The sequence below is a fragment of the Enhydra lutris genome, unplaced genomic scaffold (assembly GCF_002288905.1).
Source record: "Enhydra lutris kenyoni isolate GAN:26980312 unplaced genomic scaffold, ASM228890v2 scaffoldscaffold14, whole genome shotgun sequence".
Taxonomy (NCBI): Eukaryota; Metazoa; Chordata; class Mammalia; order Carnivora; family Mustelidae; genus Enhydra; species Enhydra lutris.
The window spans coordinates 40,870,825-40,887,710 of record NW_019154098.1 but is presented as its reverse complement, the minus strand read 5'-3'; the positions used below and the strand labels follow the sequence as shown (position 1 = coordinate 40,887,710).

General features: G+C 50.6%; 1 protein-coding gene across 1 annotated transcript in view; it reads left to right on the top strand.

Annotated features, from left to right (window-relative positions):
• LOC111146565 (phosphatidylserine synthase 1) overlaps positions 1–8,997 on the top strand; it is a 62,705-nt gene extending 53,708 nt beyond the window's left edge. The window contains exons 11-13 of the mRNA XM_022502157.1: positions 5,095–5,163; positions 5,904–5,973; positions 7,929–8,997. Coding sequence (XP_022357865.1) covers positions 5,095–5,163; positions 5,904–5,973; positions 7,929–8,038 — 249 coding nt within the window. The 3' untranslated portion in view covers positions 8,039–8,997. The remainder of the gene's footprint in view (positions 1–5,094; positions 5,164–5,903; positions 5,974–7,928) is intronic.
• Positions 8,998–16,886: the final 7,889 nt, after the last annotated feature.

Below are 16,886 nucleotides of genomic sequence, written 5' to 3'. Positions count from 1 at the left end.
GGCACTTTATTAGCCCTCTTTTATAGATGAAATAAAGGCCCAGAGAGGTTCACGAGCTGGCTCAAGGTCACACAGATGGTGAGGGCAGAGCTGGGGCCAACATCCAGATGGTCTGGCAAGAGAGTTCCTGTCCCCCCTGCAAAGGCTCCCCCTTTCAAGGATCCCCAGGTCCAAATGGGAATGATCCATGCAAACGAACCATGTTCCTGTGTGACAAACAGTATGAAGGGTGTGTACCTAGAGCTGAGGGAGCACTGGACGGAGAGCACCACACGAACTGGGGAGTTGCTGAAGTCTCCCGGGATGTATCATGCGAGCAGGGTTTTGAAGGGTTGCAGTGGATGTCCTCCCAGCCCTCAGGTGCCCCAGCTAAAAACCTCAGGGCTGCTTCCTCTCCTCTGCCCCTCTTGAAACCAGCGGGTCACCAGGTTCTGTCCACCCAGCTCCCTCCCCTCCCCCCACCCCCGCTGTCCCTGCAGCTGTCTGGACATGCACTTCCTCTGCATTCTGCCCCTCGGCCCCATTCTCTACGCTGCCCCCCCACCAGCTTCCGGGACTCAGACCTGACTCTCTTGCCCTCCTCAGAACCATTCCCTGTCCTCGGAGGCTGGAGGAGGCCCAGTAATACAACATTTTTCAATTCAGAATAGTTCAAGGATAGGGTGCGAGAAGGCTGTGGAGATCAGCCTAGCATCTCTCTTACTGAGGATGCACATTTTTCAGCATCAGCTTTCGAAGCACAGCGACAAGGGGCTTCTGAAGAGTGAAGCCCAGAATGAGACGCACTCTCAGGCCCCAGGAAGCAGGTCTCCTCATGAGGTGTGGGCAGCCTAGCACCCATGGAAGGACAGGAAATGTCCAGCTTCCTTATCTCAGATTCAGCCGTCAGTGAAGAGAGAACTCTTCTCCAGTGAAAGGTGTCAGGGGTGGAGAGAGGCAGGAGGATTATACCAGCAAAGCTCCTCTGTGTAGAAAGAAGTGTCAAGAAGGAAGAAGAATCCCAGTCACAAGACCTACCAGCTGCAGTGGGAACTCTTCTGTGTGTGTTTGGACGGTCGTCATCGGGAGCCCTCATCATACCCACCCTCTTGGACTTGATTCTCAGGCTACCGCAGACGACTCTTAGTCACCTCAATGAGTCACCCTTCCAGACTTCTCTTATCTTCACCCAGGGTGCTTTCTTTGCCTCATCTGAATGCTTTCCCCTGCTTTTTCTACCCAGCGACGAATGCCAAGACCAGACTTCAGTTCCGCCCTCCATGAAATGCACCCTGCCAGCGGGCTGGTCAACTCTCCTTGGGGAACTGCTCACACCTGGCACATACTTCTTTGAGTTCGAAACTCAGTGTCACATAATTTTGGGTTCTTTACATCGTCTCCTCAGCATTGTACCTCTTGCTTACAAAGATTGTTTTTATTGTCCTCTTGTCCCCACTGACTCTAGTACCTGCAGTCTCTGACGCATTGGACTGGGCAAATGCATGGAGAATGAAGGAGTGGGTTCGAGAGATAGAGACCAGGAGAGACATCCAGGCAGGCTGAGAAACAGGCATGTGCAAAGATGTGCATCTGTGCCTGTGCCCAGCATCTCAGGAAAACAGCTCCCCCGTGGCGGAGTGAGAGTGAGGAGAGTAAGGTGGGGGGAGGGGACAAGGGACTTCTGCTTCAGAAGGACACTTGTGTGTCTGTAGTTGGAGATCCAAGGACAGTCATTCAGTAGGAAGACACTGGTTCTCAGAGAAAGGCTGCATGGGGTGGGAGAGTCTGGAGGGAGGAGTGGCGCTGTCTGAGAGTACTGAGGGTCCCACGCAAGAAATGACAGAGGGTTGGATTTGAGAGCTGTTGAAGAGGTCAGCTCCACAGGTCACCACGCTCCTTGTGATAGCATGAGGGTGACTCTAGGGTTTCTAGTTTGTGCCCCTGGGTGGCTTTTGGGGTTAGTCACAGATTGGGGGATATCAGAGAAGCCCATTGAGGGAAAGATGAATTTGATGAGGGCTTTGGGGTTTGAGGGACCCTTAGAACTTACAGGCAAAGATGTCCTGTATCACTGGAAATTCCAGTCAGTCCAGTAACACAGGAAGACTTCATCAGCGGTGGAGGTGCAGGAGGTGAGGGCCACTGGTGCACAGGACAAGGCTGGAACCACTGGATTAGGTGAGGGGAACAGAGCGGGGGCAGGAAAACTGGCCGAGGATGGGATTCTTTGGAGCAGCAGCCGCATTTAGGAGGCCGGCCTGAGAAACAGCCCCAGGAGATCAAGACTTTGAAGATGAAGAAGACTGCCCTGATGAGTGTTATCAGTGTTAGTAGTGCCACAGAGGGGGACCTGGCCTGAACAGAGGCCATTGGCTCTGTTGGTTAGGGGTCCCCGCTGCCCATATTCAGGGCCTTTATTAACCATCAAGATGGATCTGAAACTCAGGAAGGAGGCGAACCTTATTCAGTAAGAGTTAGGTGTGGCCAGGCCTCCTTACTACTCAGAGAAAGACAGACCCTGATTATTACCCCTGCTTGGTAGGAGGACTGATCCAGACTTTGAGATGAACGCAGGCGCAGATGTCGTGTCTGCTGCTCCTAGGCAGTTGTCTGATCAGTCGTCCTCAGTTTGCCTGCTTGTACTCCAAGTGGAAGCCAAGCCAGGTCTGACCATCCCACATGTTCTTGTCTTTTTTTCCTTGCTCTTTCTTTAAACAAAATCTGTACAATTGCTATTTTAAATCCAGGCCTTGGCATTTTAAGTGGATACACACCTAGATTTTCGCAGGTGTGATTGCAAACCTATAAATTAAAAGCTTTGTCTCCTGGGACAAGTGTGAAGTGGGCCTCTAAGTACCCAGGTGAAGTGATAAATTTGGCCACCACAGCAGGCCCTTTGTGTGGCGATTGTGATGATAAGCACCTGTCGCTCACCACCTGCCAGTGTTTGCCTGCCCGCAAATTGCTAAGCCCCAGCTGCCCCTCCCCGCCCGCCCACCAGCCCCCCTCCACCCCCACCAGGGACAAGGCTGGGGAAGGTGGAGCACCACATTCCTGGCCTCTAGTGGGCAGAATTTGCAATGACCGCCATCCCCGTGCTCACTGCCCCTTAGGCTAGTGGAGTGAGGACAGCTATCTGGCCAAACAACCTGCCCACCCCCCAACTCCCACCCCCAAACCTAGGACAGTCTGTTTTTGCTCTTTGTAAAGGAGCAAGCACATCCTTAAGTTTGACACTATGCAAATCCTCTAGGCTTCCCCACTCTTTCCATGCCCCCAAAATGGTACACTTAATGGTGGTGTATATTAGAAATCTTGAGCAAGTCCTAGAATATGCTAAATCTTAGGAGTTATGTTCATTTTATCATCTTAATATATTCATTCATTGTCTAACTTTTTGATGGGGGAGGATATGAGCTTCCTTTTCTTTAAATCCCTCACCTGTGGACGTATGCCCTCTTGCATATGGCTTTAAAATAAAATGGACCAGTGGGTCTTCCATTTCATGTTGTCTCCACCACACCAGTATTCCCACTTCATGGACGTGGATGCAGGCCCTCTAGAGCCCTGGGACTCCTGTCTTTTTTGCACTTAAGGTGATGCTGTGTACCCAACAGATGCTCCGTAAATGTGGTTGACTGACAGGATCTGGGCCAGAGCCAGACTGCTCACTGCGGTGATGAGAACTGATGAGAGCTCAAAGCCCCCGCCTTCCTAGCGGGCTCAGCTCTGATCTGGAGTCCAGGCCATGCAGGGGGATGCTGCTGGTCCTGGCTGTTTCCTTGATGCTTTTCTTTCTCCAGGGGTGGATAAATGGATGGACGGATGGATAGAGATGTGAGGATGTATAGACATAAAATCAATAGAGGATCCAGGAATACCAAGAGACCTGTGTCCCGGCCCCAGTTAGCCACATATTAGCTGTGCCTTTGAAAAGGCCATTCATCTCTCTGAACCTTCATTCCTCTTCTGTGAAATGAGAGGAGTGGAAATGAGTGCTATCTGAGGCAGCCCTTTGGGATCTAAAGTTACGATTCTCAGAAAGAACTAAACTTACTCAAGAAGAGAATGTTCTACTCTGATTTTACAACTGTTCTTATGGTTGGTTCAAGGTGACAGTCCCCAACAGGAAATGCAGGGGAAGAGACAGCGGTCAGACAATGAGGGTGCTCTGGTTGTCAGTGAGTACCTAAGGCAAGGCATTCTGAAGAAACAGGACTGGGAGGGACAATCATTTTGTTTTGGTGATTCACTTACAGTGGGAAGGTCAGGCCTTGCTGGAGGGCCTGGGGGGAACTCATCTGTCCTCACTCTCCCCGTCTCCTTCGGGTGCTCCCAACAAGACAACCAGAAAGTTCTCCCTGGTTTTTAGTGGTTTGGCATATTTGAAGGCGTTGGATTTCCGTAGGTGCTATTCTTTGCTTAAATTAGAGTATAATTTAGGGTGTGGTGCAAGGTGGGTGGGGAATTGTCTGGGGAAGTAGAAGTTTTTCCTGCCTCTGGGTACCCGAAGACCGCTCCCTTCCCATTTCACTCGGGGGCTTGCTTCTAAAACAGTTTTGTTTTCTCCATGTTTTCCTGTGGACTTACAGAAGAAAAACAAAAACATCCAGAACTGGGGTTGAGGGAGGGCCATGGAGACAAAAAAAGGAGCTGAGAAAGCGGTGCAGAGCCACAGGCAGAGTGTCCCGCAGTGCCTGCCCCCAACTCAGACACTGCAGACTCCATGCCCTCCAGAGCCACTGTGATCCCTGAGGGAGTGAAACTCGTCTCTCATTTACATCTCCTCTTCCCCACAGAAGCCGACCAGCTGAGTCCTCGTAACTTCCCAGTGCTGGTGGCAGAGGAAGGGTCATGAGAACCAGACAAAGTATATAAAATCCTATATGCCCTCTCAAGGAGCACCTGCAGAGTGTTCAGAGAATGCTTCCCATCTTATATGCCATCGAGAAATGGTCTTGCATTCTGATTATCGGCGTCATAAGTAGTCACGAGGATCTCTAGTGTCCTAGGAGAGATACAAGCCATCTTGTATGTGTTACAGGTCGAAACCCTGAAATCCCGGGAAATGGGATTTTTTTGGTGCCACACTGTGTGCTTGTTTTTCTCTTCTAGGCTTTTACCACCTTCCTGTGTCTCTATGGCATGGTTTGGTACGCTGAGCACTATGGTCACCGAGAAAAGGTATGCAAAGGCCCCTCTTTAAAATGATCATGTCCTGCTTGGAGCTTTGTGGGGGCAGGGGCGGCGTTCATCTGAGAACATGGCGTGGCCATCATGGGGAACACGCGCCTTCTGTTCTGGCCACAGCAGAAACGTAACGGGTTCAGGATTCGTCCCCTATCAGTGGCTGCCCATGCTTGCGAGTGTTCTGCTCAGTCGGTCACTATTTCTATCCTCCTTTTGCAAGGGGTTTAAGACCCTGTTAATGGGTCTGTTTAAAAAATAAAATTACACAGAGAGCCCTGGACTGGTGTTTGGAAGACTGGGTTTTCTTCCCGGCTCTTGGACGTTGTGTGTGTCCCTCTGTGATCCAGCCTGGGGCTCCCCCTCCTCAAATGCCTGCCCTGCCCGCCTCATAGAAGACACAGGGATTACAGTTAGAGGCCTGAAAACGCTGTGCTATGTTGATAGTCTACCTCTACCTCATATCTTCTTCAGTAAAATACGGCTTTCATCCTTGACTTACACCCTAAGTCTGAGGAACTGACAGTACTTTCTAGAAGATTGACACTGTAGCCCTGGGAGACAGTCGTGGTTTTATAGCGAAGGAAAAGAAGCGTGAGGAGGTTCTGCCGCTTGCCAGGGACTCGGGTGGAGCAGCCTGGCTTGCCGGCCCGCCCCCATCACTGCCCCTCATCCCCTCACCCCCCTACCCTGGGGAGTACTTGAAGCTCCATCACTAAGTCCGCTTCTCTCCCTAGACGTACTCAGAGTGTGAAGATGGCACCTACAGTCCAGACATCTCCTGGTCTCATGGGAAAGGCTCAAAAGGTATCTCTCTCTTACTCATTGCTTAAAAATTATATTGGGTTCTCTTCCTCCCCGAGGCCCAGTAAGGAGATTTGAAAGCAGTATTTATCCTCTGAATGTTGATAAATGTACACCCCAAAGTCTCTCAGACCTGCCCATCACATGTCATCCGTTACCTGTTCATGAAACCTGCAGGGTACTGGCGGGGTCTGCCCAAGAGACTGGTCTCATGAGAAGAGGCGCCGTGTGGTTCTGCCTCTTCTGAGATGGGAAGATACCACGGGGCCTGCCCCCGTCTCAGGCAGCCTGATGGGAATGTTCTTTCTCCTGGCTTTGGTCATGAGTGGAAAGAGGAAGAATTACAAACCAGGAGGCGAGGTCTCTCAGAAGAGGTGGATTGATTTAAGTGTATTTGTTCAAGAGGCAGATGAGTATAAGAGAGATTTCGGGAGTGGAGCCAGGGATCTCCCACTGGCCTCTGCAGGGAGCCTTTGAGAAAGATTTGGGGCCACCTGGCTGTTTTAAAGAATGAGGCTTGTGGAAAGATACCACTGGACAGTCATCTCTTGTCAGTTCTCATGAGCCGATTGGACGTCTTGGCCAAAGGGAGAGAACTATGCGTGCTGGAGACCATGAATTCAAGCTCACAGAATTGCTCAGAGGAACCACGGTCCCACAGAGAGGAAAGCACTGCCACTGGCATTGCTTTCCTGAGGTTTTTTGGGGCCAAGCTTTTCAGAGTTTTTTCCAGGGAAGAGGCGAGCATGCCCTCTGCTGAGTGGCCGGACGCCCTTTCTGAAAGTCCTGAATCCATGTCGATGGGTACCCTGTTCTGGAATGCTAATAGTAGTGGGCCAAGGGGCTCCCTCATTCAGAACTATCTCCTCACAGATCAATTCTTGGCACTTCGAAGCCCTTCTCTGTTGAAAAGAAGACTGCAGGAAGGAAGCAGTGGTAGAGATATGTTTAAATGAAAGGTAGACAGAATAGTTCAAAAAAAGAACTTGAGTGTGGTGAAAGAATCCGCTGGACTAAGCCAAACGGCCCTTGCCATGGAGACCAAAATCTGGGAACTTGTTATGTTTTTAGTGGCTGTGGTGGTGGAGGGCCTGGATCTGAGCCCTGGAGCAGAGAACTGTCTGCCTTGACTGCTGGGCTGAAGGACAGCCATGTGCTCAGCCTTAGGACAGAGGCAGCCTGATGATGCCCGGCAGTTCTGCTTCTCTCCCAAGCCTCGCTCACACCCCACTCCCTGGGAGGCCCACCCACAGCCTGCTCCCCCGCTTCCACCCTCCACCTGGCTGACCCCTGCTGGCTGCTCAGGCATCTGGCTGATGTGGAAGTTTCTCTCTGAGGTCCCAGACAAACAGTAAGCATGCCAGAGACGGTGCTGTCCCTGCAGCCCAAGAGCATCTCGAAGGTGTGTGGCATCTTCAGCAGGAGGCTCCAGAGGGATCCTGAGGGGCAGGGGCCCAGTTTTTAAAGCTGTTCAGTGGCTCAGACGATAGAGGGCATAAGAGCCTTAATTTTGTAGCGTCAGGAATCCTTCCTGGGGGAGATATAGAAACTCTAGTGCATCCACCCGTCAGGGCACAGAACTCTGGGTGATGCCTCCCTTGGTTGTGAGAATAGACTCGACACCCATGTGGTGTCATTGTTCTTCCTTATGCTTTGAGTTGGTTTGTCCTCTCCCTTTGTCATGAGCGCAATCCACCTTACACAGCGAGAATGTAAAAGTTCTTCAGGGACGGCCCCCGCCCCCCATCTCCTTGCACAGGCAGGCAGTAGCAGCCTGGTGCTGGGCTTCTGGGCCTTGCCGTCCTGTGTTCACCAGGCCACTAGATGGAGTGCAAGTATCAGCAGAAGAGCCCGCACACAGACGGCGGATGGCCGGAGCAGGGAGTCTCTGAGTCTGAGGCATGAGCCCCCAGCCCCCTACAGCCATGGTGACGGCGTGTTCTCCTTCCTTTGGCCAGGTTCTGAAGATAGCCCACCCAAGCATCCAGGCAACAACGAGAGCCACTCTTCCAGAAGAAGGAATCGGCATTCCAAGTCAAAAGTCACCAACGGAGTGGGAAAGAAATGAAAAATGCCTGGCTCGTCGCAGATGTCCCAGAGAGTGCCTAGAACTGAGAGGGGAAATGGGATGGTGTGGACCTCCCCGTGCGGAGGGCAAACACGCAGTGCCATCGGGACGAGGAGAGGGGGCTCGGGGGTCATTATTTGAGAGCGTGAGTCTTGTTTCCCATAGACCCGGCCACCCTGGGCAGCTCATTGCCCGGGATCCTTTGCCAATTCGGGGTCTCTTCCAACTTCAGCACTTGCCATGCGGTCACTGGGAGGCATGCGGAGTGCTGGCGGGTGGGGGCTCCCTCCCCGCCGCCCAGGACAGCCCTGCGTTGGTGTGTCCTGTGGTCGCAGGGCCAGAGACGGGTGTTTACGGCACGTGCGGACTGGTGACCGGTCTTTATTTTTACGAATCCGCCTCTCCCTTTGGACCAGTGGGTCCGTCCAGGTTCAGGCCCCCATTCTGCCTTCTATTTTATCGTCGTTAGTATTTGATTTTAAGTTAGAAGCCACTGCTGAAGTTGAGTTGAGGAGGGCGCTTCCCTCCCCGGAGGAGGGGAGGAGGGCATCTGTGTCGCTCTCTCGCAAACGCGTTCCCTCTTGAGGACCTTACACCACCCGCGGTGGGAGGAAACCGGTCTGAGCAAAGGGTCGCTGTTCACAGAGGCTCCAGGGCTTCAGGTCAGAACCCGTCCCGTTCGTTCCCAACGTCGTCTGTCCTGACCGGCCACAGTGCACAGAAGCGGGGCTGCTCCCGGGCCACGCACACCAGGCTTCTCTCCCAGCCAGGTGCCTTCTACATTGTGTTGGTTTCCCCCGTGCCGTGTGGCTGACATTGTCTTTTAGTCCCATGTGAGGTGCTGGTGAGTATTACCTTCCATCCGTGCCATGCTCTAGAACATTTACTTACCCTGATAGTTCACCACCTCTGATGGATTCCTGTTTTAAATAAAATAATTCATGTGAAAGTCCATCAAAGATGAGTCTGTGTAAAATGCTCATTTCTTCGCATCGTGTTGGTATTTTTCACCATTTGTAAGCAATCACAGTATTCTTCAGGTGACTTTAGGGAGACTGGAGTGCGGACGCGCTTTCTGCAGTGACAAGAGAAGAGAGGAAAGATGGTATTTTAGAGGGTGTACAGACCCACGTTCTGTTTCTGCAGATCCCCGGATGAGCCATAGGAGACCAATGGGATCGTCATTGTGTGTGTACGTGGTGATGGGTACCCACACCGAGCTGTTTTTTTTTTTTTTTTGCCTCTAACAAGGGGCTGGTACTCGGCTGATTGGCTCAGAGATCTAAATATTTGCCAAAAGAAATCCTCCTGTTCCTTCATTTCACAGAGCAGAGTTTTCAATGTCCTTTCTCCCTTTAAGGAAATCTTTCACCCTAGAAGTGTCATGTTTTTCTTTTCTGCAAAGGAATTCCAGGGCAGGGGTGAGGGGGTGAGATGCATCATGCAAAGCCGGGGTCATATCCTGTGCTCCGGGCCGCCGGTGACCACTTGGTGGAGAGTGTCATCCAGACTTGGCTGCAGTGGCCGAGCGCCCGGCCACTTGCGTTCGCTCCGCGGGCACCGGGACTGGGGGAGACGGCTGTGACGGGCACCCCCGCCCAGCTCCACATTCACATGGGGTCCACTCAGCAGCTCCGTCCTTCTCAGAAAGGGCTGCGACAACAGAGGTGCTCCTTGCAAAAACCGCCTACACTTTGAGAGCCCATCAAAGAGGCATTTTTAAAACACAGGTAGAGCGTATATGTTCTTTGCAAGTAGGGGAGTTTGTTTCATTTCCCCACGTGTTTTGCTTTTCTGAGCACCAAGTGCCCAAGTATATCACAGTATCATAGACACAGTCTGCCCCGACTCTCCTTCCTGTGCACCTGGCCCACATCGCGGAGTATTTCCCAGTTCATTCTCTGGGAGAACTGGGCCTGGCCCTTGAACGCTCCTAACTCATAGCTCAGTCAGACAGTTGCAGCATGTTCCTTTCTCCAAGGCCAGCTTAGAAGGAGACACCTATTAGCACGCGGCGGCTGACTGTCCTGTGTGACATCGAAAAGCACGGAGCGCATGAGACCGTTTTTCCTCTGTGGCTTTGTCTGAACGTCTAGCAAAGTCCTCAGATACTGTCTGTGCCTGCTCTTCGAGTTTAAACTTTCTTTTTTTTTCCCCCCTTTCAGTAAAAGCTCTTGACATGGTGGTTACAAAACCAGTGCTTTCCGTGGCTGACCCAATCCTCTGCTGCCTTTCCTCCTAGAAACCATACTGCTGGCTTTGGCCCACTTTTCCACTCGTTTCTATGGAAATGGACCTCTCATTGGGTAGAAACAGATCTGAGGCATCATTTAATATCAGAAACGATTCATTTGCAAATCCTCTCACATTCGCCATTTGCAAACCACCCTCTTAAAATACGCTTGTTTTGGAAGTAATGCGCAAAAAATGTTTCCTGTCTTTCTCTCCATAAGTGGCACCATGTGGGGTATTAGATACCTTTCCTTTTTTGTCATTCTTGGTCTTCCATGGCCTTTCCCTGCTTTCCTTGTGTCTACTTTCACCGTTTGAAAAAGACTTGGCCCAACTGCTCATACAGTGATGCTAGAACATTTTATTGACCTGCTAAGCATTGTGATGATAAAAGACATCCCATAAATGCGGCCTTATTTTCACTAGGACTTCTTCTGTAGTGAGCTCATGAGTATAGTACTCACCCAAGAGAAAGAAAATAAAATTCCTTGCCCAACAAATCAGGTTCTGCCCTAGAGGTCTCCCCTCTGAAGCTGCGTCTCTGAGCGATAGCTCTTACTGTCCAGGATCTTCCTTTGGACGTGAACCCTGGGTTGTTTCATTTCTTTCTAGAAGTCCACTTGGCCAGGCCCTTAACGGGAGGTGGGGGGAAGCTAAATACAGGAATAGAACCACCTGTTCACCACTGGACACCGGACTGAAGTGAGCACGTTAAACACGGGATTGGACTTGTGTGCTCTTTGAATTACACTCAGCTCCTCCTGCAGAACTCCCAGGCCCACCACGGTGTTCACCAGCTGGGCTTCATTTGTAGTGTTCTCATTGTCAGAGAGAGCAGGAATCCCACATGTAGGCCGTTGTCATCCTCCGTATATTCCCTACTTACATGATTGAAATCAAGACGTAAGGAGAGCCAAGACTTCTGTCTGTCAGTGAGTGTTTCATCAGAAATGCATGTCTTTCCTTCATATGTAGGTGTGCATTTGTAAGAGTCATGTTTGAGACTTGGTGCTTCGCAAGGATCGGCATTGGCCATGGCTAAGACCGATGGGCTGCACAGTCTCGTTGCTAGCCCATAATAATTCAGTTTTTACAACATTTCCTTGATCTCATTTTATTCTAAACATGATGCTAAGACTATCACAGGTGAAAGTCACAAAAATTCAAATTGGAACTTTGGCATTATTTTTGGTGCAATACTTAGGCTTTTTTTTTTTTTACTTCCCTATCTTCTGTGAATTCAGAGGAATCATTTATGAATGTCAACCAGAGGAGGAGAAAAATAGTTGCATGTGATTTGGTGGCGGGGGGATTGTTAGAATGCTGAATTGTAAAAATCTTCCTTGTCTCCTCTGTTGACCAAAGGCTGCCTTTAACCCATTTCAGAAATTCATCTGTGACTTTGTCTATCTTGACATTCCCTTGCTTGCAGCTTTGTTGGATAGATTTTGAAGCTGCCTATTGTATAAGAAAATATTTGTTGTTAAAGTCTCACACGGGTCCGAGTAGCTCCAAGGCCTCCCAGGGCTATGCTTAGTTTTCATTATACATCATGATATTGTGGTTGGAAATCAGTCTCTATGTACAGCGCACCTGGCTGGCTGGCCGGGGGTGGGGGGTGGGGGGGGCGGGGTCGCGGGGGAGTAAGGGGGAGATAGCCAAGCTCCCTGCCTGTAGTGTTGGCAAAAGGGACTCCAAAGTCCCCAGCATTCTTGTCTTCCTGGAGCAAGGAGAAGAGCATTGGCAAATCCATCCCCTTCTCATAAATCCAGTGAGGACAGGAACATCATTCAAGAAAATAGAATTTGCCCAAGAGTTTTGCTTTCACGGCTGATGCAGTCATGTATGAAACTCTTGTGCCCCAGGTATTAATTATTTTTTTTTCTTTGTTATCGGAAGCCTCTGAAAACATGTTCAGAGGGCCTGCAAGTTGTGGGCACTGATAATGTCCCACAGTTTCTGGAAGGTTTTCTTCGATCTGCGTGGCCCCCGGGGCCTCAGGTGCTGGTGTTTCTATATAGGCCATGTCCCTGTTCTGGATGCTCAGGAAAGGACTCGTTATTCTACCAACCACTGGAAATAAGGTTTGTTTGCCTTTAAAAGTAGACAAATTGGAGACTCAAGAACCAAAATACTATATTTCCATATCTGAAGTATACAAAGTATAGCCTTAATGATGGTGTCAAATCGCAGGCAGGTTTATGTAATAATCCGTACTGGAAAATCCGGGCTGTAAACCTCAACTCTTCCTGCTCACTTGATGAAGGGCTCCTTCGGCTCATTCTCGTCAATCCGACTGCATACATCAAGGTTAGGTGTTGGGAATTTTATGGTTGCAACCCAGGAAAGGCTTAAGAAAGATCTCCAGCTTTCAAAATGTTTAGAATCCTCTACCTTCTTTTGGAGTGGACAAAATCCAGACCAGGAGCAAGGGGATGGATTTAATGGGCCACTGCTAGGTTATCTTCCAGACAGGCTTTCAGAGGACAGGGAACCATGGAAAGACTTCTATGTGGGGCTATTAGGACCCCTCGTGCCCCTGAATCTTCCTAGGACAGCAGTTGTACTCAGCTGGCTTTGCTCGTGAGCCAGACCCCAGGTGACATTTTCAATTCCAGGGGGACAAGGCCTCCCTGAAACCGCCCCTCACCCACCCCGTGGGTCCAGGTGTATGTATGTATGTGTGTTCTTCTTGAATCCAGTAAGTTTGGTGGTGTTATCACCATTTTCTGGGGTTATGGTGCTCAGGATATTTGACCCCAGAGCACACAGCCATTAGAGGCTGTCGGATCAGCCCAGAGCCTAATGCTCCTTCTTCCACTCCAGGCTCCTTGACTCTATTGCTGTGCACAGGTCTTAGGCCCCACTGCCAGACCAGAGCCTCCACAGATCTGCCCCCACCTTGCTTCCAGCCAGCATCCATGGCAGATACGTGGACAGTGAGAAGCCTGCTCAAATGGGGGAGCCCAGGCCCTTGTCTGCCCTCCCCCTGGAAGGCGACGGTGTGACTCCTCTCAGGTGCTCACTGTGTGAGGGATGGCCAAACCTCCAAACCGCTCTCCACATGTTGGCTCCCCGTGTGATTTTGGCTGGTTGCGTGCTGGGTGGATGAAATAACCAGTGCTGTGTGAGAAGATGGACTCTGGCCTCCTCTGCGCTTTGTGTGGCCTCAGATGAGTCAAGATGTGATTCCTTGAAGCAGGTCCCATCTCTGGGTTCTCTTCCTCATGTTTTGATGCATTCTGCAAACTGTCAGAAGGCAGTTCCTCAGCCCGTAGCCGCTCCCTCTACCCTCAGGAATCTGATTTATGATCTGGTGAGGCCGTAAACCTCCGCTCTTCACTTCTGAAAAACAGCGAAGTATGGGAAAGAATGTAAATTATAAATACTGAATTCCTATGGTCAGCAATAATGGAATGGCCCGGGTTTTGTGTTTGTTGTTGTTGTTGTTGTTAATATGGTATGCATATGGCTTTGATTTCTAAGGGTCTGTGTTCCCCTGCCCCACCACCACCATATTTCTAGGGAGAATAGAGAGCCGTGAAATACCCTGCTGAGATATGAATGAGAGAGAGCAGTTTTCTGATGACTCACTGGCCAGAATACTTTGGAAGCCACTCTTCACAGAGGGACGGGATGGTCGGTGACTGTCACATACCCACCCTTTTCCTGCCGACCCAGTGCCACACCACCCCACACCAAACCCTCGTGTTCTCACTTAGCAAGCCCGTGTCACCCCAGTTGTAACTCTCTAGAAAGAAGTTTTCCTGTAAGATTTTTGAAACTCTCCACCTGTGCCTGTTAACAGTCAAGGTTCTGTGCTCTCGCTGGGAACAGACTTCTTACTGTTGCCACTAGCAGTAAGGACAGCCGCAGGGTCACGGTGAAGACCAAAGGGTGGCATGGGTTTGAATTTTCCTTCCAGTGGTGGGTCAGCTCTGGCTTCGATTTCACAAGCAGCTCCCCACTCTGCTGAGGCAGAAAGAAACCTCTCAGTGACCGACCGTGTGAATTCCCCTTACCCATCTCGGACCACAGATGACAGCGCCTGGGATTGCTGTGCTGCCCTTCAGCACTTTTCCCCTTAAACCTGACCTCAACCCAGCTCACAAGGCTGGGTGAAAGCTGAGAAAACACCCAGGGTCTCAGAGTTCCCAAGCCACTGTTATCACAGCCCAAGTCTGCCAGGGTATCTATTAAGGTCGTGGTCAGCAAGGAAGCTGACGGCAGAGCAGTGTGTGTGTGAGAGTATGGCACTTAAACTCAAAATCGTGTCCACCACGGAAACACATCCTCTCGCAAGCACCTATTCACCCCCACACTCGCCCTTCACGTCTTCTTGTCATTTCCTTTGGACCTCATTGGATTCACAGAACGCCAAGCTCAGCTCAAGAGTGGGACCAGCCAGACCACACCTAGGACATGGACGAGAGGTCTAAGGTTCTCGAAAACACCCAAGTGGAAGTATATATTTTGGCCCCTTGGATCACCTCCGCTGTGGGTCTCAATCTTGTGTCTCTGCCGGAAGTTTCCATTTATGGACATCTAAGTAATTTCAACAAAAACTGAAGATAAATCCAGTGGTGATGGTCAAGGAAATGTCTAGGTCAGTGGGGTGGTTAGTTTTACGTGTCACCCCCGACTGGGCTGAGGAAGGCCCAGACGGCTGGTAAAATGTTATTTCTGGGTGTGTCAGCGAGAGTGTCTGGGGAAGAGATTAGCATTTGAATCTGCAGGCTAAGTAAAGCAGATGGCCCTGGCTAATGCGGGTGGGCATCCTCCAATCCATTGACGGCCTCAATAGAACAAAAAGGTGAAGGAAGGGCGAATTTGCTCTCCCTGCTTGAGCCGAGACATCCATCTTCTCGGACATTATTGCTCCTGGTCCTCAGGCTTTTCAAACTCAGACCACGACCTCCCCCCAACACTGTCCCCCCACACACGCACAGTTCTCAGGCTCTTAGACTCAGACTGGATTATGCCATGCACCAGCTTTCATGGTTCTCTAGCTTGCAGACCATGGGTCGTGGGACTTCTTGGCCTCCATACCCACGTAAGCCAATTCCTAGCAAGTCTCATGTAGATTGCTACAGATAGGGATAGAGATACCCTATTGGTTCTGTTTTCCGGAGAACCTTGACTAACACAGCCAGCCTTGTGTTTGGACTGATGTCTGAAAGTCAAACTTGCAAAAGGAAATGAGAAAATCAAAATGGAGCCCGGTTCACCAGGCAGACACCTCCTTCCTTCAGGACGAGTCCTCCTTTGGGGCCTCAGGATCCATCACTGCCGGGGACCAGCTAATCCATCCAGGAGGTTGTCCTAAGCACGACCACAAAAGGGAAGAATTAAGCTTTACACCCCACCCCCACAAGCTCCCCGTGCCCTTTGGCCTCTCGGCAGTTCTGTCACCTGCCACGAACAGCTTGGTGCCAGGTTACAAAAGCAGAACGACACAGTTCTCCTGCCACAGATCCCCTGTCTCCCAGGGGACTGGTTCTTTCCCTGTAAGTTGCTGACTGGATGTGCTTCCTCACATCTGACAGTTTACAGAGGAGTTCCTGCTCCCATGTAAGCCACTTCCTTCCTGAGGAGACCTGCAGCCCCTCTGGTTCTCAGATGGTGACAGCAGTGTTCATGGGGGTTCTTTCTGGAGCCACAGAGGCCAGGCTGCCAGGGGCTATGGCTGCCGGGCATCTAGGGAAGATGTTCTTTCCATATCTTGCCAGGCCTGGTGACTGCATTAGTGAGAAAAGAGCCCCCCAAAGAACTTCCTTTGGTGGTTCTCCCCCAACTGAAATAATTCTTTCATCCTGCTAACTTTATCCTGCTGTGACCGGTTCAGTGTGGGGAATTATTTTGGCTTTTGAATGTAAATGATCTCCCCTCTCGCATCTGCTTACCACAAGCTTTCCAAACAGGCAGTGACACACCATTGAGTAAAATGTTTTATCCCCTGGATAAAGCACTTATGTGTTTCCTCAAGAAAGCCATGTGCAACATCCGCCCCTTCTGAGCAAGTGTCTGTGTGAATCCGACTTCTCTCTGGGGTGAACTGAGCCAAAAATAAATCACTCCCTTGGCTGCAGGGAGAGGCTGACCTACCATTCTTGAAGACTCCAATCCCATAATCAGCCTACCGATCCCTCCTGCTGACTGAAGCCAGAAGACTGGGCTGTATTAAAAGATGGCTGAGGAAATGACACAGAATAGCACATTTTCACCTCCTTTCCAATCCAAAGAGAGTTGCTCCCAGATGCTGTTTCTGCAGTCCAACTCTGCCTTGCAAACGGTTCAAGAAGAAGGTTGTGGATGGCAAAGAGCCCATGTGACCCAGCCTTCATGTTGTAACACACACACACACACACACACACACAGAGATGGAGGAAGCCAGGAGACATTCGGAGGAAGGGGCTCGGGGTCGGTCAGTCCACAATTAAACCCCTGCGGTTCACAGGTCAAGACACTAAGGTGCCCCGCTCACGCATTAGGATGGATACCATCCAAAACAACAAACAAAAGAGCAAGTGTCAGCAAGGATGTGGAGAAATTGGAGCCCTTGTGTGATGTTGGGAAACGTGAAACCATGTGACTTCTGTGGAAAACAGTATGGTGG